A 27,144-nucleotide genomic window follows, 5' to 3' on the forward strand; every position below is an offset into this window, starting at 1 on the left:
GGCACCTGTCAGAGAAAAAGGACAATGGAGTTCCTCGCAGGAAGTGCCTCCACTGCTTATGCGCACGTGTGTGTGTGTGTGTGTGCTAGAGTGTGAATGGGATTGTTTAGTGTCCCATTTGTATAGGGGGTGGATGTGTGTGGAGGGAGGGACAATCTGTCTTCTAATTTCATAGATTCTCAGAACAAGAGGAACCACGTCTAGACCTGATGGAGCATTGACAGGTCTCCCAGATATTTTGGAGATTGAGTTGGTTGTAATGCTGGTTGGTTCTTTGGATTTTTATCCTGGCAAAGGACTGGGTGTATTTTCTGCAGGGTAAGAGAAAAAATGTATCTGGCAAACAGAAGGACAGGTTGCGGCAGCGACAATATATGTACTCGTCAATTCCTAGTTCATTGTCCTCTTCCTGGGCACACTGGAAAACTACATTTCCAGACTCCCACAAAGGTTACTGAGTCCTGGAATGTGAGTAGAAGGGACAAGAGTTGCTTCTGTACTAAGGCGGTTAAGTACCTATGAACTTTGCACACACTTTTTTTCTTTTTCACTCCTGATATTAGAAGCCACCTTTTTAGACGACACAGTTGAAAGATGGAAGCAGCTTGCCATCTGAACCACTGCTTGGAGGCTTTTTACCTATGAATCCTACCCCACCTGCATGAGAGTGTGAATGAAGCCAATAATATCACGGGGCTAACGGTCACAAAAATTGACATTAATAATCGTGATTAGACTGGTCATAATGATTGAACAGGACAAACCAGGGGAAACTGGAACAAAAAGGTCAGTGAGAACTTTAGGGTTAGTGAGAAATCATGGCAACCAGGCTAAGATTTGGTTGTTTTCAAAACAGGACAGTGAACCCAAAGGTAGATCTGAGATCAGAAAATCAGTCTAGCACGTGTGATGTCTTAATTTTGTTGCTTGTATGTATGTCTGTCTGGGCTCCAGTTCCTTCCGGTAAGAGACAGTGACTTTTCAACTTTGCACCCCTAGCACCTGGTGCAGGACAGATGGGATAAAATGTCCAAACTGAGCATAAGCTTCAGGGTGTTTATCAAAGCAGGTCAGATATGCAAGAGGACATGATTTTGGCTGGGGAAAGTCAGGGATCAGGTTTCTATACCCAGTCTTAGGAAGCTGGGTACTCAAGACCAGTGGGTCCAGGTCAGCTATGCCCGGTGTGCCACAGCAGTGCTAGTCTAGAGATACTTCATAGAGGTCCTTGCATTCCTTGGCCTGGGGTCACTTCAGCTTATAGCATCTGGAAAGAGGCTAAATATAGAGGTTAAATGAGCCAAGTTATTAGATTAAGAGATTAGGCAGGTACACCCAGAAATACCATCATATTTGCATTATTATTTAAAATAACTATTTAACTCTGTATTATTTTTACTCAATAGTATATATATGTTATAAAATATCACAGAACATAGGAAACACTATCCAAATAACTGAATCTACATGTCATTAATTCTAGAGAGATTAAAGAAAGAATATGCTTGTAAAAAATAAAAGATTTAGTCATAGATATAACTGTAGTAATAAATGAACAAAGTTATTCACTTTTACAATTTTTATGCTTCTTAACACTGAAGAGACAGCTTTGAAAAGTGATTTCCCAAGATAATGAAAGAGGCAAAAAAGGAAGAGGATTTTATCACCCAGCACCTATAGGGGAGACAGAAAAATACGGAACATTTTCTATCTAGTGAAGTAAACATACATTCATATATACAAACATATGGGGGCAGAGAAAGCAGATGGGAAATTATTATAAGAAAAGCTCTAAAGAGACAAATCAGGAAAAGAAACACATAAAACCCAGATTCTTAAATTCCAGAAATAATTATGTATTTAATGGTTATTGAACCCTTTCCAAAGGAAAAATGTACTGAATTTTACTAGATTTTTACAAGAGCAAATTCTCTTTAACATCCCCCCAAAAAACACACACACTGACACTCACTGCTTTCATATAAAATAAGAGAAAAAATGGATTTATTTATTTGTTCTTTCTCAAGTATTTACTGAGCGTTCACTATGTGCCTGACATTGTGAAAGTATTACCAAAGGAAAAAAAAAAAAAAAAAAGGAAGGAAGAAAATGACATGATTCTAAAAGAGCTCTCTAATGTAATAAAGACACTCAACACATCAGAAGAGGCTGTCAATAAACAGAGCAAATACACTTAAAAGAACTGGTTATCGAGTTTCAGTATCACATCACATGGAAAATGTATTAAAATATGTCTATGGAGGAAAAGGTGACAGACATTAGGAAAAAAAATCTACCGCATGAATAATAGATATAGAGAAAATAGGAAATAATAGCAGAGATCGATGAAACAGGAAATAGCTACAGTAGAGAATCTGTAAAACTGAAAGCTGCAAAGACTAATAGACAAGTATCTAGCAAGCCTAATCAAAAGCAAAAAAGAAAATGTCCCGAAATATTAAAAATGAAAAAAAGACTGTAACTATAGATGAAATATTGATTTCAAAAATAAGAGGAAACATTAAAATATTTTATGCTGATTAATTAATTAAAATAGACAATTTCCTAGAAAATATAACATCAAAAAACTAAAAAAAGAACTACTATATGATCCAGGAATTCCACTCCTGGGTATATATCCAAAGAAAATAAAAACATTAATTTGAAAAGGTACATGCACCCCAATGTTCACAGCAGCATTATTTACAATAGCCAAGACATGGAAACAACCTAAGAGTCCATCAACAGATGAATGGATAAAGATGTGTGTGCGCACGCACACACACACACACATATATATATATATATCGATAATGGAATAGTATTCAGCCTTAAAAAAGAATGAAATTCTGCCATTTGTAACAACATGGATGGACCTAAAGTGTATTATGCTTAGTGAAGTAAGTCACACAGAGAAGGACAAATACTCTGTTACGACTTACTTGTGGAATATAAAAAATAAACCAAATGAATTAACAAAACAGAAACAGACTTATAGATATGGAGAAGAAACCAATGGTTACCAGTAGGGAGAGGGCAAGGGTGAGGGGAAAGCTATGGGTAGGGGATTAGGAGGTACAAACTACTGTGTATAAAATAAATATGCTACAAGGACATACTGTACAGCACAGGGAATACAGCCAATGTTTTATAATAACTTTAAATGGAGATAATCTATAAAAATAAAATCACTATGCTGTACACCTGAAAGTAATATAATATTGTAAATCAACTATACTTCAATTAAAAACTAATAATTCAGAATAAATAAAAAATATGAGGGACTTTCCCGGTGGCACAGTGGTTAAGAATCCAACTGCCAATGCAGGGGACACGGGTTCAATCTCTGGTCCAGGAAAAGCCCACATGCCACGGACCAACTAAGCCCGGGTACCACAACTACTGAGCCTGTGCTCTAGAGCTTGCGAGCCACAACTACTGAGCCTGTGTGTCACAACTACTGAAGCCCGCATGCTCTAGAGCCTTGGTGCCGCAACTACTGAGCCCACATGCCACAACTACTGAAGCCTGCGCGCTCTAGGGCCTGTGCGCTGCAACTACTGAGCCTGCTCGCTGCAACTACTGAAGCCTGTGCACCTAGAACCCATGCTTTGCAACAAAAGTTCCGCAATGAGAAGCCCGTGCACCGCAAGGAAGAGTAGCCCCCACTCGCTGCAGCTAGAGAAAGCCTGCACGCAGCAATGAAGACCCAACACAGACAAAAAAAATAAAATAAAAAATAAAATAAATTAAAAACATGAATAGGACTATAGGCACAAAATAAACTGAATCAGTAGTTAAAGATCAACTTACCAAAACAAATTCAAAAAACAAAACAAAATTAAAAACAAATAAATCAATAAACCTCACTAGATCTAGACACATTCTGCCAAATATTGCAGGAACTGATAATCCTCCTCTTAAACTGTTTCACAGATTACAAAAGGCTCTCCTCATTTCATTTTATTAACATAGCACAACCTTTATACCAAAAGTAGACAAAACAAAAAAAATTATTAACCTAGATGCAAAAATGCTAAACAAAATATCAGCTATCCAAAACTTTCAAGGTGTTTAAAAATAGGTATCAGGGCCAGGTTCAGAACTGGTTTATTCCAGTGATACACTGTTGGTCTAAGGTTAGAAAATCTATGAATATGACTCTCCACAATAAAAGAAAATGGGAGAAAAACCATGCAATTATCTTAACAGAAATCAAAGGAATATTTGCTAAAGTTTAATATTCACTCAAAATAAAAATTCTTAGCAAAATATAAATTTATAAAACATACCTACCAAAGACCTAAAGTAAACACCATAAACCTAATGAGTGTATGTGTGAAGAAAAAATGCATGAAAACATACTGACACTAACTACTTTCATACGAAACAAAAAAACAAGAAGCAAATATTTATGTGTTCATTTTCAAGATTTTATTGGAGGTCGGCTATGTGCTTGGCATTTCAAAAGAATTACCCGCCCCCTCCCCCAAAAAAGGAAAGAAAGAAAGAAGATAAATGCAATTATAATATATAAAAGTAAAATGTAGAAAACTTCCCTTAAAATCAGGAAGCAACTCAAGAAGGCATGCTATCATCATTTCTACTTAACCTTATACTGGGAGTCCTGGAACGTAGCACAAGAAAAAAAGATATTAAATGATAAAAGGCTTGAAAAGGAATAAATGATGCTCATTATTTCCACATGATATGACTGTCTCCAAATGAAGTCAAACAGAATTGCCTACAAAATACTATGAGAATTTGGCAAGGTTTTCAGATATAAAGTCAATGGTAAAAGTCAGTTTCAACATTAAACGTCAGCAACAAAGTTTGAAGACATAGTAAGTACTCCATTTATAATATCTACAAAATGGAGATCTAGGAGAAAATGATAATTTTTTAAAAATCAAAAGACATTAAAGAGGACCTGAGTAAATGGAAAGTTACATGATGGTCATGGATAAAATACCAATGCTCATGAAATTAATCTATCAATTCAATTTAAATTCTAAATAAAATTTCTCATGAAACTTGATAATATTCAACTGCAAAAGCAAAGGACCAAGAATGGCCAAGATAATTTTCAAGAAGAAAAACAAAGTTGAAGAAACTTATTCTACCAGATAACACTAATTAAGACACTGTGGTAATGACATAAGATAAACACACAGAAAAAGCAACAAATAGTACAGTCCAGAAAGAGACATAAAAACATCTGATATACAATGGAAATGCTATTTCAAAAAGTGGGGGAAAGATGAACTATTGAACAAATATGCTGAGTTGATTGATTTTCACATATAAAATGAGATTACTACATTATGTTTAACATAAAATTCAATTTTGAATGATTAAGACCTATATATATATATACAAAGCAAACTTTAAAACTTTTGGAAAATAATAAAAAAGACTTTCTAAGTGATCTCAAAGTAGGTGAGGATTTCTTAAACAAGATGTAAAAAAGCACAAACACTAAAGACTTCACTGAAGTAAAAAACTTTCAAACATTAAAAGACACTGTATTCTATATGAAAAAAAAAAAAACCCAGAGAATTGGGTGAAAGTATTTGGAACACATATAGCTGACAACAGCTAGCAAACTCTTACAAATCATTAAGAAAAAAGCAAACAATCCAATAGCAAAATTTGCAACAGTAGGAGAAAGCAGTACACAGAGTAATAAACACAGATATGACCAAAGTTTAATAAACATATGAAAACAAACACATGAAATACACGCTGCCCGCGTGGTAGGCTACATTATAGGGAAGGTACAAATTAACTCAGAAATCTCCGTGGCGTAACAAAACAGGTTTGTTTTTCAGTCATGACACAGATCCAATGCAAGCTGACAGGCCGCTCTGAGGACCCATGCTCCACTGTCCAGTTAATGTACTGTAAAAAAGGGCTGGAAAAGTTTTGAATCTCTACCTCTGACATGACAGTTGTCGCTTCTGCTCACAGCCTACTGGCCAAAAGTAGTTGACTGGCCTCACCTACCTGCAATGGGGCTGGGAAACGTTGGAGAGACACTTGGACATTCAGTGAAAAATAAATGTCTCTGTGATGAGTAGCAATTAGAGAAATCCAAACTAAGGCAATAGCAAGATGCTTCCCACACTCATTAGATTCGGGGGAACGACCATGAGAACTCTGATATTACCAACGATTTGTGAGGATGTGAAAAACGAAAGTCACACACAGCTGTTGAATATGTAAATTAGCACATCTTAAGAACATCTGCAATACCGGGACAAAGGTGTACCTACTTATGACCCTACTCTACAGGTGCATAAAAGGTGTCATGTGAAAATTATTCACTTAAAGTTGGTTTGTAATAGCAAAATATTGGAAATCAACTGAATGTTGGAGACAACCTAAATATTAGAAAAACCTAGAATACCTAAACTGTATTTTATTCTTACTGAAAGTGAATATTGATAGAGCATACTGAACAGGAAAAAAAGTTGCAGAAGGTGATATACTGTACACTTTATTAATATAAAGTTGTAAAACCTGCAAAGTTATCGTATATATTGTGTGTAGATACAGGTACGTGGTTAGCCTATAATAATGTGCATAAATTATAAACAATTTCAAAATGGGGAGGAGAGATGGTATGTTTGGCTACACTATTCATAAAACAATTCATATCTGGTAATTCTACTATAGGTAATAAAACCTAAGAAAATAATACTGTTTAACAGTCACAAGTTATTCTTTGTTAACACTTACCTAGTAAGGCTTTTTATATTAATGATAATTAGAAGCAGCTCCATATTTTCAAAATAGTTAAATATGGATGACAACACATGAAACACTATGATTATTAGAAATCTATATATTAAGTAGTATAGTGACTGGAACTTGACCAACAGTAGCTACCGTCATCATCATCACTGTTACTGCTACTACTATTATTTACCTTTATTAAAGGAATAAGTACGCAAAGTAGGCTGATGTGTGGAAACAATAGTGAAACAATGTCAACTGGAAAAAGTGGAATACTAATTAGAATGTTTGTATACATTAATTAAAGCAACATAAACTATATTCACATCCATTAACAATGATTTTAAAATAACTTAGCATTTTAGTAAAATTTAATGCTTATTAAATGACTATTAATTTGCATATTGAAAATAAAATTATACTGTCACTCAATTTTCTCAAAACCCTACGTTAGTTTAAATTTCTAGTTCACTATGCTAATAGGCATAGGCATTTATTTTATTTTTTATTTTATTTTATTTATTTATTTTTTTGCAGTACGGGGGCCTCTCACTGTTGTGGCCTCTCCCGTTGCGGAGCACAGGCTCTGGACGCGCAGGCTCAGCGGCCATGGCTCACGGGCCCAGCCGCTCCGCGGCATGTGGGATCTTCCCGGGCCGGGGCACGAACCCGTGTCCCCTGCATGGGCAGGCGGACTCTCAACCACTGTGCCACCAGGGAAGCCCAGGCATAGGCATTTTTAAAACCATTTAAGAAAATATATCTGTGACAACTAGTTTCATTATTGAAGAAAATTTCCTTCATAAATGATGCATGGCCCCTGAAATCATTAACTTCTGAAAAGAAAAATAATTTCACAGTTGTTTCTACTACATAACTGCTTACTTGATAACTGCATTATTTTTATCACACGTTTTTTAGTTAATATGACTTGGTTTACTAAAGGAAACACCTATAAAAGCAGTAGGAGAATGCAATGACTAAACCTATTATGTGCTTGTAATTTTAATTTTTATCAGTACAGTTTTATCCACTGAGAAAAAGATTATCTTCTATTTTATACTTTCACTCCAGCACTGAATGAATCTGACATTTATTTTTATACAATGGCCCGAACCTGAGGTTTTTTTTTTACCGTGGTCAACAAGAACACAGCAAATTCAGTGGCAAGTCTAGGTCATACCCCAAGGGGAGAGAGAAGAAAGAGTTTTCTTCCCTTAGTTCCTGGATCTTCTTTAGGGTTTATACTGTGACCAACGAACATGGGTTGTGAGGCTTATTTAGAGCCATTTGCACTTGTGTTAGGTAGAAAAAGACTTTGTCTCCTCTCCTCTAATCATTATTATACTAGGTTACAAGGAGCTGTGCCTATGTTCCACACCTCTGTAAAAATCTATTTGATGTTCCCTTCTGTATCATCTATTCCATTTATTTGTTTGCATATGTAGTCTACCCAGTTATTGACCATGAAATGGTTATATGACCATGCCCTTGAGCTAGCTGGGCTGGTGATCATTGCTCATCCAGGAAGTGTCATGGCACTGTGTAATGGAGGTATCATTTTTTTTTTCCAGCTTGGACTCAGATCAAGAAGAGGCTTTCCTATATAAGGGACAGAAATACAATTCTCCCCATTGCCTAAGAGCAGAGAAAACAGCTAGCAGAGAGAACACAGATGGGGACAGATGGCTTAGACTAGAGAGACATCTCCAGAGCCAGTGGACAAATGCCATTTCTGGATTACCATTTTACATCTCTAGCCATACAGGGATCAGAAATGCTTAGCTGTTCAAGACACATACAGCTGTAACTAGAGATGTCTGAGAAAGATAGCTACGGAGGCCAAATGAAGTAACATTAGTACCAAGGATAGACATCATTCTCACAGCTCACTAAGTCATTCTAGAAAGGACACACCAACCACATTTTGTTTGTTTGTCTGTTTTATACCAACTATATTTGAAAGCGTTTTCAGCTTCAGTTTTCAAAGATCAACTGGCAGAAAAAAAGATCTTAAGATACAATCTTGGTGAAAGAGTTAGTGCCTTATAATCTCTTACAACTCACATGCTCTGCCTCATTTCTGGGGATTTGAAATAACAAGGATTTTAATCACCTCTAAACTAAGCAGAGCTAAGCAAAGATTAGTTTGCTCATGTAAATTTAAACTTGCTCATGCAAGACCACAGAGAAGCTAAAGTTACAAACTACGGATTAACCAATTTCTCTATTGAGTTAGCTTGGTCATGAACCATACAGTGAGACTGATAGAGGATAATCAATATACATTAATTATTGATTCTCTATATGCCTGAAATATTCCAAATGGGATTAATTTCATAATAGTAATAGAATCTCTTCAAACAGTTTTTATGACAGGTTTCAAGATTATCTTTCATTTATGAAGTGATTCATCTAAGTCTCTTCACCTAAAAGTAGGTATATTCCAATATAAATGGAGTTAATGAGCAAATGTTACCTAAAAATGTTCCTCAAATCCTATATTTTTAAATGCATTTACTTGGTGAGTATATTTTTGACACTGAATTTTTATTAATTCACAGTAAACAAAATTTCTACTATATATTTGAATTAGTTTTCTGTAAGCTTGTATACACAAATATTTCAGTGAAGAAGATACAGAAGATAGTTTGAATCTGGAAAGGAATGCATAGTAGTTAAAAAAATTTTCCAAAAAAAAAAATTAAGGTGGAACAAGTTTTATAAAAAAAGATGTTTGTATTTCTTTTAAAAATAAACTGTAGTCTCTTACCCTAAGTATTAAGTAATGACTCATTACTTCACTTGATTTAACTTTAAAAAGAAAGCCACAATTATTTTTATAATAACCTGCAATTAAAACCAGAGATAAAAATCCTTTAAAATTTTGCCTACAATGAACACAAGAAAGTTTGGAGAACATTTTGTCTTAGAACGGGAAAAAAAGTAGCTATATAAATATCATAGTGGTCAGTTAGGAATATTATATACACCTAGTAAATAGGAGAAGTTCTACTCAAAAGATTTAAGACTTGGAAAGGGGCTCTAAAATTAATGCGATCACTCTTCTGGTTGGACAAATGATCAAATAAATTCTCAGGATATATTTTAGTTAATGGAGTTTTTTCTTTTCACTAGCAAAACAACTATGTGCATTTTGGAATTCTCTTAATAAAGAAAACAAAATTTTACACATTAGACCCTTTATTCTGTCATATGTATGATAGTTCTTATTTTTCTTGTTAAAATTTGCTTACATACTTTCCACTGACCATGTGTTATTTTTATAATTATGAAAAAATCAATAAAGTGATTTCTATTTTGCGAAAGAAAAATTACAGTTGCACATTTTATTTTACCCCCAGAAGTAACCTTCCATTATACTTGAGTGTTCTCTATATTATAGGGAATACAATGGAAACAATTCTGATTGAGCAGAAGTAAAACTGTCTATTAAAAAATATCACTAAGAGTTTTATAGTATCCATTAGTCTTTAATCCATTTTGAGCTTATTTTTGTGTATGGTGTTAGAGGATGTTTTGATTTTCTTCTTCTACACGTGGCTGTCCAATTTTCCCAGCACCACTTACTGAAGAGACTGTCTTTTCTCCACTGTATATGCTGCCTCCTTTGTCATAGATTAACTGCCCATAGGTGTGTGGTTTTATTTCTGGGCTTCCTATCCTGCTCCTTTGATCTATAAGTCTGTCTTTAGGCCAGTACCATACTGTTTTGATTGCTGTAGCTTTATAGCATAGTCTGGAGTTAGGGAGCCTGATTCCTCCAGCTCCATTTTTCTTTCTCAAGATTGTTTTGGCTATTCGAGGTCTTTTGTGTTTCCATATAAATTATAAGACTGGATACTATAAAACTCTTAAGAGGAAAACATAGGCACAACACTCTTTGACATAAATTGCAGCAATACCTTTTTGTACCCACCTCCTAGAGTAATGAACACAAAAACAAACAAATGGGACCTAATGAAACTTCAAAGCTTTTGCACAGCAAAGGAAACCATAAACAAAACAAAAAGACAACCCTCAGAATGGGAGAAAATATTTGCAAATGAAGCAACCAACAAGGGATTAATCTCCAGAGTATACAAACAGCTCGTGCAGCTCAATATTAAAAAAAAAAACAAAAAAAGAAACCCAATCAAAAAATGGGCAGAAAACCTAAACAGACATTTCTACAAAGAAGACATACAGATGGCCAAAAAGCACATGAAGAGGCTCAACACTGCTAATTATTAGAGAAACGCAAAGCAAAACTACAATGAGATATCACCTCACACCAGTCAGAATGGCCATCATTAAAAAGTCTACAAATAATAAATGCTGGAGAGGGTGTGGAGAAAAGGGAACCCTCCTACACTGTTGGTGGGAATGTAAATTGGTACAGCCACTATGGAGAACAGTATGGAGGTTCCTTAAAAAAACTAAAAATATAGCTAACACATGATCCAGCAATCCCACTCCTGGGCATATATCTGGAGAAAACCATAATTCAAAAAGATACAAGCACCCCAATGTTCACTGCAGCATTATTTACTACAACCAAGACATGGAAGCAACTTAAATGTCCATCGACAGAGGAGTGGATAAAGAAGATGTGGCACATATATACAATGAACTATTACTTAGCCATAAAAAAGAATGAAATAAGGCCATTTACAGGAACATGGATGGACCTAGAGACTATCATACTAAGTGAAGTAAGTCAAACAGAGAAGGACAAATATCATATGATATCACTTATACGTGGCATCTAAAAAATGATACAAATGAACTTATTTACAAAACAGAAACAGACTCACAGACTTAGAAAACAAACTTATGGTTACCAAAGGGGAAAGGTGTGGGGTGGGAGGGATAAATTAGGAGGTTGGGGTTAATATATACACACTACTATATATAAAATAGGCAATCAACCAGGACCTACTGTATAGCACAGGGAACTCTATACTCTGTAATAACGTATATGGGAAAAGAATCTGAAAAAGAATAGATATATGTATATCTATAACTGAATCACTTTGCTGTACAGCTGAAACTAACAAAACATTGTAAATCAACTCTACTCCAATATAAAATTTTTAAAAAGTTAGTGGGTAAAAAAAATAAAAACATAAAAAATATCACTGTCCATTAAATAATAAGAGTGTCCTGAGCACTTTTGGATGAATATAACCTTGGATTAAATCCGCTAAAAAGAAGTATATTTAACACCACTAGGTCCAAAAAAAAAGGGGGTGTGGTGCTGAGGGAAATGCAAGCCACAGAGCATGGAAACCCAAGAAGATAAAGAGTCTTTCTAAAGGTTTCACACAATAGCCTAAAGAGCAGACATAACCTACCTTGGTTTTTGGAGATGGCTTTTGTGTGTCTCTCACGAAGTCTTTTGTTAGAAGGATGTTCTTACAATTGGCCTCCTATAAAAGAAGTATAAAAGGAACATTAGAGACCAAAGAACACTACCCTAACCAGAAATTACAATGTAGTGAAAAGCATTTCTGGATTGAGTTGTTCATATCAGAAGCTAGTGAGACTGTAGAGAGCAGTCAAAACGTTTCCTTTCTTCTTTGTCACATACATCAGTGAAGTAATGTAAGACAGTGATGGAGTAGGTGTGGGGCTTACAGGACATATATATTCAGAGATGAGTATTAAGAATCTCATCTACGCTATCATGTCATTTACATATCCACAGACATCTCACCTCTTCTTTGGAGAACTGAGTAATTCTCCAAGATATCAACACCAAACTTGAAGTTTCCAACTTTCCCCAAGTATTTTACAAACGGGTTCTGATTCTGTAAATGTTTTATCATAAATAAATTCCTTCACATTGTTTATAATCTGTATCGAATAGTGACAGTTGCATATCAATATCCCGAGAAAAAATATCTGAGTATCTGTTTACAAAATTATTAAACTTCTAAATCCTCGGTTCACGCCAAAACAGTACATGCAAAAACAAGAGCAGAGATTACGAGGCAGCAGCTTACTTGCGGTTGGATAGATTTACTATTTATTTCTACATGGTAAATAAAAACAACAATCTTGTTGTTGTTTACAAAATAATGTAGGGCCTAACTTCTGAATAGCCATTAACTTGAGCCAGTTTTCCATAGATGATTCTATCTCCAAATTAAGACAGAACGAAAATACATAAGAGGAAGATTATAGTCAACAATAAAGCTAAGGAGTAAATAAGTCAGATTTCTTTTACCTGCTCCAAAACCTTCACCTCTGCAGCCCATTTCTTCCCCTATCATGTCTACCATTCACTCATCTAAATAATGAGGTTTTATTCCAATTTACTTTAGGGTTAATTATCATCTTTTAAACAAAACTGTATTCTACACATTTTATAATATTACTAAAATTTCCTGGAATTACATTCTTATATTTTTAAAGGGAACAGTATATTATGAGGACAAAATGTCCCTGAAGAAAATAACACTACTACTTACTACTAATAAATAATTACTAAATCATAGGATGTTTCGGGCACTGTGCTAAAGACTTTGCATTCATAATGCCATGTCCCCCTCAACAGCCCTATGAGCTAGGTACTATTATTATATCGTATTATCATTCCCCTTTTAAGTATTACACAACAAAAGCATACAGAAGTTAAGTAAATTGCCTTTGAGTCCTCACACAGGACTCAAAGATGGTTCTGAATAACTTTAAGGCCTGAGCTCTTATCATCTTTATATACTACTTCTCATCCAATATAGCTGACAGCTTAAATGACTAGGTTGTAGAACCACAGCATTTTAAAGCCAAGAGATTTTTTAATGATCAACTACTCTATCCACGCCCCTAATTTTACAGATGAGGGGTGTGCATCCTGAGGTGATGTGCCCAAAATCACAGAGAGAGTGGTAGAGTCGAGACCCATGCCTGGACCACAGGGCTGTACAGGCTACCTGTCCTCCACTCTGTGCTAGGGAGCAATATTCCCAGACTCGGAGGGTATCATGAACCTCTTGTGAGCTGGGGGCAGGGGTAGCTGCAGCACGGCCAACACCCTCAGCTGCCTGTGGCCTCATGCACAGCCCTGTGTAAGGACCAAGGGTACATTTCTGAGCTCTCCAAATAAGTGTGCATTCCAGTCCTACCCTTTCCCACCAGTCACACCACCTGCTGTTGGGAAGCTGTTTACTGGAAATAGTGAATGAACCCATTCCCGCTTCTGACTCACTGTGAGAGGGATAAACTATATCCAGCATGACATTTAAAAGGTTTAAGTGATTAACTGCATAGTCCGTTGCGTAATTTGGCTACCCTTGGATAATATAATTAGGTATAATCCTTATACCTCTTTTTAAACTACTGGTAAGTAAATGTTAGAATGTGATGAGAAGAAAAAAGGCCAACTCTTAAGGAAAGTGAATAGGAATAGACGACCTTTGTTTATGTCTGTCTGAGCTTCTAAATGCCTATAATTCTTTCTTCCTTATGCATAAACTAAAAGTGGCTGTGTTTCCTTTAAAAGTGACAGTATCACTCCTAATTTGCCTCCCTGTCCCTGTGAATTAATAAGTATAAGGCTGACAGTCAGCTTTTCCCTAAAAGACTCTGAAAGCATTTTCTGTAAATTTTTAACTGAAAATGCCACCTACATAAATTACGTTTATTTTTTGTTTTATGACTTTAAATTCAGAGAGTGGAGTCAAAGTGAAGTTCAGTAGTCACAGCACCATCCTAGCTCTCTAACCAGCTCTAGGAAGTCAGGCAAGCATTTTTTTTTTTTTTTTTTTTTTTTTTGGTACGCGGGCCTCTCACTGTTGTGGCCCCTCCCGTTGCGGAGCACAGGCTCCAGACGCGCAGGCTCAGCGGCCATGGCTCACGGGCCCAGCCGCTCCGCGGCACGTGGGATCCTCCCGGACCGAGGCACGAACCCATGTCCCCTGCATCGTCAGGCAGACTCTCAAACACTGAGCCACCAGGGAAGCCCCAGGCAAGCATTTTAACCTCTTGGACCTCTCCCTCAGTTTAAAGATCTATACAACAAAGGGACTGGATTAGGTGAGCTCCAAGAATCCTAGCTAGCTCTTAAATTTCAAGACTTTATGACCTTATGATTCTTTCAGGAAGCAATATTTATTGACAAAAAAGTTAAGCCACATCCTGTTGAGGGTTGCATTCCCAATGCCCCCATCCGAATGCTGCTGGAGTACTGGCACCCATGCAATAGCAGTGAACTATAGAACACAGGCCACACTTCCTGCAGGGCCAAGTGTTACTCAGATTTCTGGAGGGAAATTAAGTAATTCAACTAGTACCTTAAATAAGTAACTGGTAATAACTTAACGTATTGTTTTAAAACAGATATAGTATGGTAACTCCATAATATATTATGAGAAATATTTTAAAGATAAAACCTTTTTAAAGTTGTGCTTTTAAAAAACCATTTATGCTTGTAGGTATATACCTGAGAATTAAAAACATATGTCCACACAGAAACTTTTACATAAGTGCTCACTGTAGCATTTATGTTTGTAGGTATATGCTTGTAGATATATACCTGAGAATTTACGCCTGTAGGTATATACCTGAGAATTGAAAACATACGTCCACACAAAAACTTTTACATAAGTGCTCACTGTAGCATTATTCATAATGGCCCAAAAGTGGAAACAACACAAATGTCCATCAACTGTTGTTCAGATAAAAAAAATACGGTGTATACACACAATGGAATATTGTCCAGCTATAAAAAGGAATGAAGTACTGATACCTGCTAATCACATAGATTCACCTTGAAAACACTATGCTAAGTGAAAGAAGCCAGACACAAAAGGACATATATTGTGTGAGTCCATGTGTACGAAATGTCCAGAACAGGCAAATAATGACAGGAAGCAGATTAGTGGTAGCCAGGGCCTGGGAGGAGGAGGGAACGTACAGTCACGTCTCATAGCTCCAGTCTGCATGGGGTTTCTTTTGGGGTGACAAAAATGTTCCGGAGTTAGGTAATGGTAACGGTTGTACAACTTGGTGAACATGCTAAAACCCAATAAACTGCATATTGTAAACAGGTGAATTTTACGGTACATGAATTCTGTCTACATTTTTTAAAAAGCCTTTTAAAGCAAATCCCCACATTCCCAGGGCAAAGGGAAGAGACCTCAGGTTTGCGTTTGAACTCTCCCCTTAGAAGAACTTCTTTGCAAAGGTTTGAAGGGGGAATGTTTCGTGTTTGTAAGTATTATGTGAGCATGGAAATTCTCTCAAATATTAACTGAACCCTATTATTATGTGTGGCATTGCAATGCTGGTCACTGGGGAATGGAATGATAAATTAGACACGAATATATTACATAGGGTATACTTATATTTATTTTAAACATTTCTACTTGAACGAGACTTCTGACTGAACTGACTGCCCACTCCAAAGACTTGAGTAACATCCAATTGCTTAAACCCGCTGTATCATGAAAACACCATTTAAAAATACAATAGGGAAAGAAAAAATACCTTGTTTGTCACTGCTGTGTTGGCCTTTCCATTCACTTACTAATGACAATAAAAAATAGGAAAGCACCTGCCGTTCCCTCCGCCTAGCCCGCTGCTCCCAGCTATTCACACTGTGTGCCCACACTTCATCCAGGTCTCTGTTCAGATTTGCTGGAGGGGACTCCCTCCCTGGAACACCTCATCTGAATCACCACTGCTCTCCCCTCCCACTGGGGCGCTCTCTATTTCTTCAGAGCGCTCAGCAATATCTCCCTTTAATATTTAGTGGGTTTAATTCTTCACTGTCCATCTCACCCTGCTCTGTGAGAAGACCTGTATCACTCACAGATACATCCCCAAGGCCTAGAACAGTGTTCAGCACACAGAAGCTCAACTGTTGTGGTGAATGAGTAAACCAAACCAATGAGCAATATCCCTTTTCTAACCTTTCACAATCCCTTTGTGCATTCCTCCTGTTTTTAATTCTCTCCTTAATCAGCTTACACTTCATGACCTTTCATTCCTTTGCTAATGCCCTTCGTTTTCTTCCTCTTGTCGTCAATCACTGCATTTATTTCACAAAAGGACAACCTTGGATGAATCCGGTTATATGCCTTCTCTGTGCTGGGAATGGAGCAACTGAAAGTGGCTGGAAAAAAATTATAGAACTGGGGCTTCCCTGGTGGTGCAGTGGTTGAGAGTTCACCTGCCGATGCAGGGGACACGGGTTCGTGCCCCGGTCCGGGAAGACCCCACATGCCGCGGAGCGGCTGCGCCCGTGAGCCATGGCCGCTGAGCCTGCGCGTCCGGAGCCTGTGCTCCGCAATGGGAGAGGCCGCAACAGTGAGAGGCCCGAGTACCGCAAAAAAGAAAAAAAAAAATATATATATATATATAGAATTGGTTCACTGTGTCATGTTAAATTTATTACCATAAATCTTGAATGAACCCTGTCTAATCCACAGCAATCCTGCTATACTTCTTTAGTAACATGATTTTCCACTCTCCAAGATGATACTTCATGTCTCCTCCTCTCTTCTCAAACCCTTTTCCTTCCATTCTTGCTTCATTGGAAAAAAGAAGCATCAGAGAAGCTTCTCATTACCCCACCATCAAATTTACAAACCACTCTATGTCCCTCCAGGTACCATGGAAGATTCTGGTCCTAATCAGCCATTCCCTCCACGCCACCTTTGAGCCCATCTCCTCTCACCTTCTCAAGGACGTCACTCTTTCAATTCTCCCCTCCCGCTCCCTCTCCACTAGATCATTCCCATAATCACACGCATGCTCTGTAATTATCTTTAAGAACAGAAAACACCAACCAAAAAAACAACTTCCTTAATCTTAGTTCTCTTACTAGCTGTGGTCCCACGTTGTTTGCTTTCCTTTATAGCGCACTCCTCCAAAGCAGCTGTCTTCACCGTATCTACTCCTTCATCTTCAGTGCCCCCAAATCTGTGTTTTTCGTTTGTTTGTTTGTTTGGTCACTAGCCACAGAAAGTGCTGAAAACAGTCACAGCTTGGTTTCCATCTTACTCAGTTAGCAACACCTGACCCAGGTGATACCTTCTAATAGCTGCCACGTCGTCACTGATGGGGGGAAACTGCCCACCTCATTGACCAGCTCCACAGGATCTGCTTGGGCACTGCTTCTCCTCTATACAATAAAGTTACATATCTATCGGTTATTGGTTTGTTTTGTGTATCCTCTACTAAATACAAGTTCTATGAAGGTAAATAATTGGTGTCCCTTACTCATGACTAAAACTACAGTGCCACTGAAAAGTGCCTTGTGTAGTAGGAGCTCAATAAATATGTGTTGAATAAATAGTTGAATGAAATCGGAGTGACTCAAGGGTTGATGTAGAGAATTCTTCTTTTCCCAAAGGATACAATGATCTCAGAACACTTTCATTTCTTTTCAATACAACCAATATCCTAACGACTCCCAAATCTGTATCGCTATCTTTGACGTTTCTCCTAAGCTACTTAAGTCTAACTGCTTACTTGGCAACTCGACCTTGCTGTCTAATAAGCACCTAAATTTATGTCCAAACCTGAGCTTTTGATTTGTCAGCAAAATAATTTACGTCAGTCCTGGAGTTTCTTCCCCAGATTAGCAAATGGTACCCAGTTGCTCAAGCCAATGTCTTAGGTATCAACCTTGATTCCTCCCTTTCCCATACCTCCCACCATCAAACCTATCATCAAGTCCAGTCAGCACTCTCCAAAGTAAACTGGGATTCATTCACTTCTCTCTATGTACACAGCCAACCCAGTCACAGCCATCATTTTTCACCTAAATTACTTCAATCATCCTGCTTTCTATAAGCTTTGTATACGTAAATCAGATGATGTCATTCCTCAAGCAATGTCTCATCATTACTCCCGGAATAAAATCCAAACTATTTACCATAACCTACATAGCCTCACATGATCTAGCCCTTGCCTTCTTGTCTAACCTCATCTCACACCACTTGCCTGCTCCCTTACTATGCCTTAGACACAATGGCCGCCTTTTCTACCTTCAAACACTCCAAGCCCTTTCCTGCCTTCAAGTATTCGTCCTTCATATTCCCTCTCCCTGGAATGCCTCTCCACCATTTCTTTAGCATGGCCAGTATATTCTCCTCCTTCAGCTCCTATGTCACCTCCTCCGAGAGGCCTTCTTTAACAACCCCATCTAAAGTGGCTCCCCTGATTACTCTCTTCCCTTATTAACCTGCTTTACTTCAAACACAGTACTTATTCTAATTTGTAATTCACAGTTTTGTTTTACATTTTGATTTATTTATTGTACATCACCTCCAGTAGACTTTAAGGTTCATGGGGGTAAGGATTTGCTCAGTGTACCCCCAGCATTCTGTAGGTATTTAATAAGTGTTTTTTGAATGAATAAAGAAAATAATGTCAACTCTTACATTTCCCTTGCCTTTAGTATTAATTTCCAACCACTAAAGAAACGTGATGGATCTCCATGATATTGAGAATCAGATAATAATACATTTTCTTACTACCTGGGTAATATAATAATGGGTGAGGGTAGGTGGCAAAGAAGCTGTTATTATGACAGGCAGAAGTTGTCAGAGAGCTGCAATTGGTATGCTGGAATCAAACCACACAAGTGATTTGATCGAATTTAGTGAGTTGGAGACATGACAGAGAGCAATGCTGATATGATTACAAGTGGGTGTAACAGCCCAAGCCTAAGGCCTCCTACAGGAAAAAGCTACACAACACACTGCTACTTTGCACACAACCAGGATCCAATAAATGTCACTGGCAGATTGCAGACCACTCCTTACAATACCATAAAAGTCTCCACTTTAATTCAACTGTATCTGCAAAATGAATCTTAATTTGGCTGACTATAACAAATGAACAGGATGTTTTCTTAAAACTCAAAAGTAGGGCTTCCCTGGTGGCGCAGTGGTTGAGAGTCCGCCTGCCGATGCAGGGGACACGGGTTCGTGCCCCGGTCCGGGAAGATCCCACATGCCGCGGAGCGGCTGGGCCCGTGAGCCATGGCCGCTGAGCCTGCGCGTCCGGAGCCTGTGCTCCGCAACGGGAGAGGCCACAACAGTGAGAGGCCCACGTACCGCAAAAAAAAAAAAAAAAAACTCAAAAGTAATACGATGTTATCTTTACATAAATAAAGGGAACAAATTGAATTAAAATAGCATTTAACAGATTTTCATTATGTAAACTTTTGGGAAGAAATCTGTAGTGCTTGGGCTCGGACCAGGGAAATGTAAAGGGAAGAGGTGAGAAGTAGTTAAGTTTCAGATGTATTTTGGACTCATTACTTTTACTTCATAAACTGCAACTACACTAGTCACAAGTACCACCTTAATTGTCTTTTAAAATTGCTTTACAGAGAATGTTGAAAATTGTTTTACAGAGAATGGCAACCAGTCATTTCTGATTAAAGAAAAAGGAATGAGAATGAATATAGCAAGAGATGGTTAAAGATTTAAGCATCACTAAACATTAGAATCTAGACTTCTGATCTCATCATTACAATCCATTACAGTCTTCTCTTCCTTCCGCTCCTCTGTCACCTCTTTGGAGAAGCTTTCTGTAACAACCTCATCAGAATCAGCTCTTCCTAGTTACTCTCAACTTGCTTTACTTCTGTAACAGTCACAACTGGTTTAAGATTGGTTTAGGTGTCCATATGTTGTGCTGGTGATTTCAGATCTATTCTTAATATATGTGCATATTAGCCCACCATGCTTTCTTGTTTCACAGTCTTGAAGAAGGTCTACTTTTTACTGATTTGCACAGGGGTTTGAATCTGTTGTCAGAGGCGAGTGAGCGAGTGCCAGACTCAGGCCTTTTTATCTGCTGGTCCCTCTGCCTGGGATGCTCTTCCTCCTCATGTCTATATGGCTTGCTCCACCACAGCACTGTGATCTCCACTCATCTCAGACGGGCTTCCCTCAATTTTCTATAGAAAATAGTGATGCCAACTTCCCTCTCTCCTCTCATATACCATTAATCTCAAGTCCTTATCATGGTTTTAATTTTCTTCACAAAATGTATCATCAAATGTCATATTAATTTTCTTAATTGTTTACTGTCTGTGTCCCCCTCCTAAAGAGGCAAAGTCCACGGAGGCAGAGAATTTTTTAAAAAAATTAAATGCTATAGCTCCAGTTCACAGAATACTAACTGCTACACAGTAGGTGTTTAATAAATGGTGGTTCAAATTAGACTTTATTGCGATTTTCAGGATATTACATCCAAAAAAAGCAGAAAACATTTTTTTTTTCATGTGCACATGGAACATTCTCTAGGATTGACCACATATTAGGGCACAAAACAAGCCTCAACAAATTTAGGAGTATAGAATTATTTCAAGCATCTTTTCTGACCACAATGGCATGAAACTAGAAATAAACCACAGAAAAAGAAACAAGAAAAAAGTGATTACATAGAGACTAAACAACATGCTACTAAAAAAACAATAGGTCAATGATGAAATCAAAGAAGAAATTAAAAAATACCTTGAGTCAAATGACAATGAAAACAGAACCATACCAAATCTATGGGATGCAGCAAAAGCAGTTCTTAGAGGGAAGTTCATAGCAATACATGCCTTCTTCAAGAAAAAAGAAAAATCTCAAATAAACAGCCTAACCCACCACCTACAAGAATTAGAAGAAAAACAAAGAAAACCTAAAGTTAGCAGAAGGAAGGAAATAATAAAGATCAGAGAGGAAATAAAATAGAGATTAAAAAAATAGAAAAATGAATAAAACCAAGAGCTGGTTCTTTGAAAGAGTAAACAAAATTGACAAACCTCTGGCCAGGCTCACCAAGAAGAAAAGAGAAAAGACCCAAGTGAACAAAATAATAAGTGAAAGAGGAGAAATCACAGCCGATACCACAGAAACACACACACACACACACACAAAACATAAGAGAAACTGTACAATTATATGCCAACAAATTCGACAACCTAGAAAAAAATGGACAAGTTTCTAGAAATATATATACCACCAAAACTGAATCAAGAAGAAATAGATAACTTGAACAGACTGATCACTGGTAATGAAATAGAATCTGTAATAAAAAAAACTCTCTACAAACAATAATCCAGGAACAGATGGTTTCACAGGTGAATTCAACCAAACATACAAAGAAGAACTTATACTGATCCTTCTCAAACTCTTCCAAAAGACTGAAGGGGAAGGAATACTCCTAAAGACATTCTATGAAGCCACCATCACCCTGATACCAAAACCAGACAAAGATACCACCAAAAAAGAAAATTACAGGCTAATATCTTTGATGAATATAGATGCAAAAATTCTCAAGGAAATATTACCAAACCAAATCCAACAACACATAAAAAAGATCATACACCACGACCTAATTGGATTCATCCCAGGGTCACAAGGATAGTTCAACATATGCAAATCAATCAACGTGATACACCACATCAACAAAAGAAAAGACAAAAACCACAGGATCATCTCAATAGATGCAGAAAAAAATTTGATAAAATTCAACATTCATTCATGATAAAAATCCTTATGAAATTGAGTATAGAGGGAATATATTTCAACAAAATAAAAGCTATTTATGACAAACCCACAGCCAATATAATTCTCAATGGTGAAAAGCTGAAAGTGTTCCTGCTAAAATCTGGAACAAGACAAGGATGCCCACTCTCACCACTTCTATTCAACATAGTACTGGAAGTCCTAGCCACAGCAATCAGACAAGAAGAAGAAATAAAAGGTATTCAGATTGGTAGGGAAGAGCTAAAATTATCATTATATGCTGATGACATGATGCTATATTAATATGGATAACCCTAAGACTCCACACAAAAACTACTAGAACTGATAAATGAATTCAGCAATGTAGCAGGATACAAGATTAACACACAGAAATCAGTTTCATTTCTTTAAACTAACAATGAAATATCAAAAAGGGAACGTAAATAAACAATCCTTTTAAAAATCTCATCAAAAAAAAAATACTCAGGAATAAACCTCACCAAGGAGGTGAAAGACATATGCTGAGAACTACAAAACAGTAATAAAGGAAACTGAAGGTGATTCAAAGAAATGGAAAGATACCCCATGCTCTTGGACTGGAAGAATTGATATTGTTAAAATGGCCATGCTACCCAAAGCAATCTACAGATTTAATGTGATCCTTATCAAATTACCCATGACATTTTTCACAGAACTAGAATAATCCTAAAATTTATATGGAACCATAAAAGACCCAGAATTGCCAAAGCAATCCTGAGAAAAAAGAACAAATCTGGAGGCATACTGCTCTCAGACTTCAGACAATACTACAAAGCTGCAGTAATCAAAACAGCATGGTACTAGTACAAAAACAGACATATGGATCAATGGAATGGAATAGAGAGCCCAGAAATAAACCCATACACCTACAGTCAATTAATCTTCAACAAAGAAGGCAACAATATACAATGGGGAAAAGACAGTCTCTTTAGAAAGTAGTGTTGGGAAAGTCAGACAGCTGCAAGCAAATCAAGGAAGTTAGAACACACCCTCGCAGCATACACAAAAATAAATTCATAATGGCTTAAAGACTCAGATATAAGACATGACACCATAAAACTCTTAGAAGAGAATATAGGCAAAACATTCTCTGACATAAGTGGTAAAAATATTTTCTTAGGTCAGTCTTCCAAGGCAATAGAAATAAAAGCACAAATAAACAAATGGGACCTAATCAAACTTATAAGCTTTTGCACAGCAAAAGAAACCATTAAAAAAAAGAAAAAAGACAACCTACAGACTGGGTGAAAATATTTGCAAATGATGCAACTGACAAGGGATTAATTTCCAAAATATACAAACAGCTCACACAACTCAACAACAATAAAACAAAAAAACCCAATCAAAAAATGGGCAGAAGACCTGAACAGACATTTCTCCAAAGAGGACAAACAGATGGCCAAAAGGCAAATGAAAAGATGCTCAACATCACTAAAGAAATGCAAATTAAAAACTACAATGAGGTACCATCTCACACTGGTCAGAATGCCTGTCACTAAAAAGTCTATAGGACTTCCCTGGTGGCGTAGCAGTTAAGAATCTGACTGCCAATGTAGGGGGCACACGTTCAATCCCTGGTCCAGGAAGATCCCACATGCTGTGGAGCAACTAAGCCCGTGCACAACTACTGAGCCCACGTGCTAAGCTACTGAAGCCGGCATGCTCTAGGGTCTGTGTGCCGCAACTACTGAGCCCACGTGCTGCAACTACTGAAGCCTGCGTGCCTAGAGCCCGTGCTCTGCAACAAGAGAAGTTACCGCAATGACAAGCCCGTGCACCACAATGAAGAGTAGGCCCGCTTGCAGCAACTAGAGAAAGCCTGCACACAGAAATGAAGAACCAATGCAGCAGAAAATAAAATAAAAAATTTTTAAAAAGTCTACAAATAGGGCTTCCCCGGTGGCACAGTGGTTGAGAGTCCGCCTGCCAATGCAGGGGACACGGGTTCGTGCCCCAGGCCGGGAGGACCCCACAGGCGGCTGGGCCCGTGAGCCATGGCCGCTGAGCCTGCGCGTCCAGAGCCTGTGCTCCACAATGGGAGAGGCCACAGCAGTGAGAGGCCCGCGTACAGCAAAAAAAAAAAAAAAAAAAGTCTACAAATAACAAATGCTGAAGTGGGTGTGGAGAAAATGGAACCCTCATACACTGTTGGTGGGAACATAAATTGCTACAGCCACTATGGAGAACACTATGGAGGTTCCTTAAAAAACTAAAAATAGAGCTAACATATGATCCAGCAATGCCACTCCTGGGCACATATCTGCTCAGGAGATAATTCAAAAAGATACAAGCACCCCAATGTTCATTGCAGCGTTATTTACTACAGCCAAGACATGGAAGCAACCTAAATGTCCATCAACAGATGAATGGATAAAGAAGATGTGGCACATATAGACAATGGAATATTACTCAGCCATAAGAAGAAACAAATTGAATTATTTCTAGTGAGGTGGATGGACCTAGAGTCTGTCACACAGAGTGAAGTAAGTCAGAAAGAGAAAAACGAATACCGTATGCTAACGCATGTATATGGAATCTAAAAAAAAAAAAAATTGGTACTGATAAACCTAGTGGCAGGGCAGGAATAAAGATGCAGACAGAGAATGGACTTGAGGACACTGGGAGGGGGAAGGGTAAGCTGGGACGAAGTGAGAGTGGCATGGACATATATACACTACCAAATGTAAAATAGATAGCTAGTGGGAAGCAGCTGCATAGCACGGGGAGATCAGCTCGGTGCTTTGAGATGACCTAGAGGGGTGGGATAGGGAGGGTGGGAGGGAGGGGATATGGGGAGGTATGTATGCATATGGCTGATTCACTTCGTTGTGCGACAGAGACTAGCTCAGTATTGTGAAGCAGTTATACTCCAATAAAAATATATATATATTTATATATATATATTTTAAAGTATATAAGAGAATAGTCTGTTAGCCACAAGCCTTCAGAGCTGCCAATGGAAAGCAGTCACTGTGCTTTCAAAACAAATGCAGAGAATTGATTAATCTAGCAAATTAGTTAGGTGGAGTTCTGTTAAGCAAACTTTTATTGTATACTCTATAAATGTGAATGATTACTAATGCGCCAAAGAGTTACTATGACTTTCCTGAAATAAATTTGAGTCAACTTTTATTTATACATACATGGTGCAATTCAATTGATATTTCTGAGTAAATATAAGGAACTAGAATAAGTGCTTTGGAAGACATAACGTATGAGTGATTCCACAACTTTTAGAGAAAACCCGAAGTACATGTAAATATGAGATATTTTTCTTAACTTTGAAGAACTTATAATGTAATACAAGAGAAAAAACCAACTTTCCCAGGCAGAAGGTGAGACCTGTTCTCATAGAAGGAGAGAGAGAGCACCCTAAGGCAACACAGGAGATGGGGATTAACTGTACCTGGAGAATGAGAGAGGGCTTCCTAGGGGGGGAAGAGAATTTGAGATGTCCTAGTTGGACTTCCACTCTCCCAACCAGAAGTAGACTCTGCAACAAGGATCGATGGCAGGTAGTTGATACGGGTAGTTCAGCAGGGGAATGGGACAATAATGGAGGGAGAAGGTAGTTATTAAGGGGTGTCATTATTAAGCTACTAGAGCTTTTTCAATGGTTCTAAAGCTTCAACCTGGGGGAAGCTCTGGGAAACTCTATAAAATACACACCCCAGAATTATTCCACCCAAGGAGTAAGGCTGGGAATTTATACCTCCATACTCCTCAGTCACTGGTTAAAGGCTGCTCCTGGAGGGATACTACTTTCTAGGCACTTCTGGTCCACAGAAGTATCACCTCTATCCCTACGAGGCCAACTGATGAAAGTGGCAGAAATTCAGTTCTAAAGCAAATACAAGTAATCTTTGAAAATCTTCAAATATTCTCTTGCTATTTACTGAGTGCCCCTATTTGCCAAATATACACAATATAATGATTTAAAGTAGGCAGTTTCTGAGGTGTCAGTCCCAAAGTATTGCTTTCTCACTGTAAGCAGTTTAGAGGTTATACAGTATAATAATGTTTTCACAAGCAAGAGCAATTTAGTCTATCTTCTGTTCAACATTCCTCACAATAGGAAAGAAGGAATTTAACACCTGGCACGTATATATCTAATCTATTCCAATGATTTCTGAGCAGACATGACCTTCTAATGTTTATCTGTAAGCACTCTACAAAACAAAATGTCTAGGGAGAAAAAATTAGTAATCTGAATTGTAACTATGTGACCCCAAGGTAAGTAATAAGTTTTAAAACTACTTTTATTACCTAATACTTTATACTTATTGATAATCTAATCAGTTTCCACTACTGGAAGGTGCCCATTTGAGTCATGCAAGCAAACAACATCCTATCTTGCTATTTTACCTTTGCGTTTATTAACCATCATTGAATATTTTTTAACCTTCAAACTTAGAAGCAATCTAAAAGGCACAGCTCAGGATCCAAAGAACGGTTTGATCTGACAAAACGAGCAGATGAATTTAGTGTCACCTCTGAGTTCCTCGGTGCTCAAAATGATAACCTACAGATTTTGGTGGGTACAAGTTAGTCATTCTTGCTATGTAAGTTCACCCACACAGAGAGACACCACAGCTAAATCACAACTATCAAACAACAACATAAAAACCAAAACATTTTTTATTTTCCATTATGACTCCACTGCTACCCAGTATGGAGTATTCTTGAAGGGCTATAAAAAAGACTAGTAGTAGTAACAACATGTAGGACTAGAGTCAGAACAACAGAATTCAAGTCCTTCCCTGATACTAAACTGCTATAATAGATACAGAATGAATAATTTGGGTTATTTCTGTACTTCGCCTGTAGTCAGTGCTTTGAATTCAAAACCCAGCTGTCATTTACTGCTACTGACCTGGAATAA

General features: G+C 37.5%; 1 protein-coding gene across 3 annotated transcripts in view; it reads right to left on the reverse strand.

The window, feature by feature from the left end:
• Nucleotides 1-27,144, reverse strand: part of FAM13A (family with sequence similarity 13 member A) — a 282,246-nt gene that overhangs the window by 180,666 nt on the left and 74,436 nt on the right. For all 3 annotated transcript variants that reach the window (XR_014296630.1, XM_082653007.1, XM_082653008.1), the window contains exon 3: nucleotides 12,096-12,170. Coding sequence is in view for 2 of the 3 variants with exons in the window: in XM_082653007.1 (XP_082509133.1) it covers nucleotides 12,096-12,170 (75 nt within the window). In the remaining variant the exon portion in view is untranslated. The remainder of the gene's footprint in view (nucleotides 1-12,095; nucleotides 12,171-27,144) is intronic.

The sequence above is a fragment of the Grampus griseus genome, assembly GCF_964374135.1.
Source record: "Grampus griseus genome assembly, chromosome: 4".
Classification (NCBI taxonomy): Eukaryota; Metazoa; Chordata; class Mammalia; order Artiodactyla; family Delphinidae; genus Grampus; species Grampus griseus.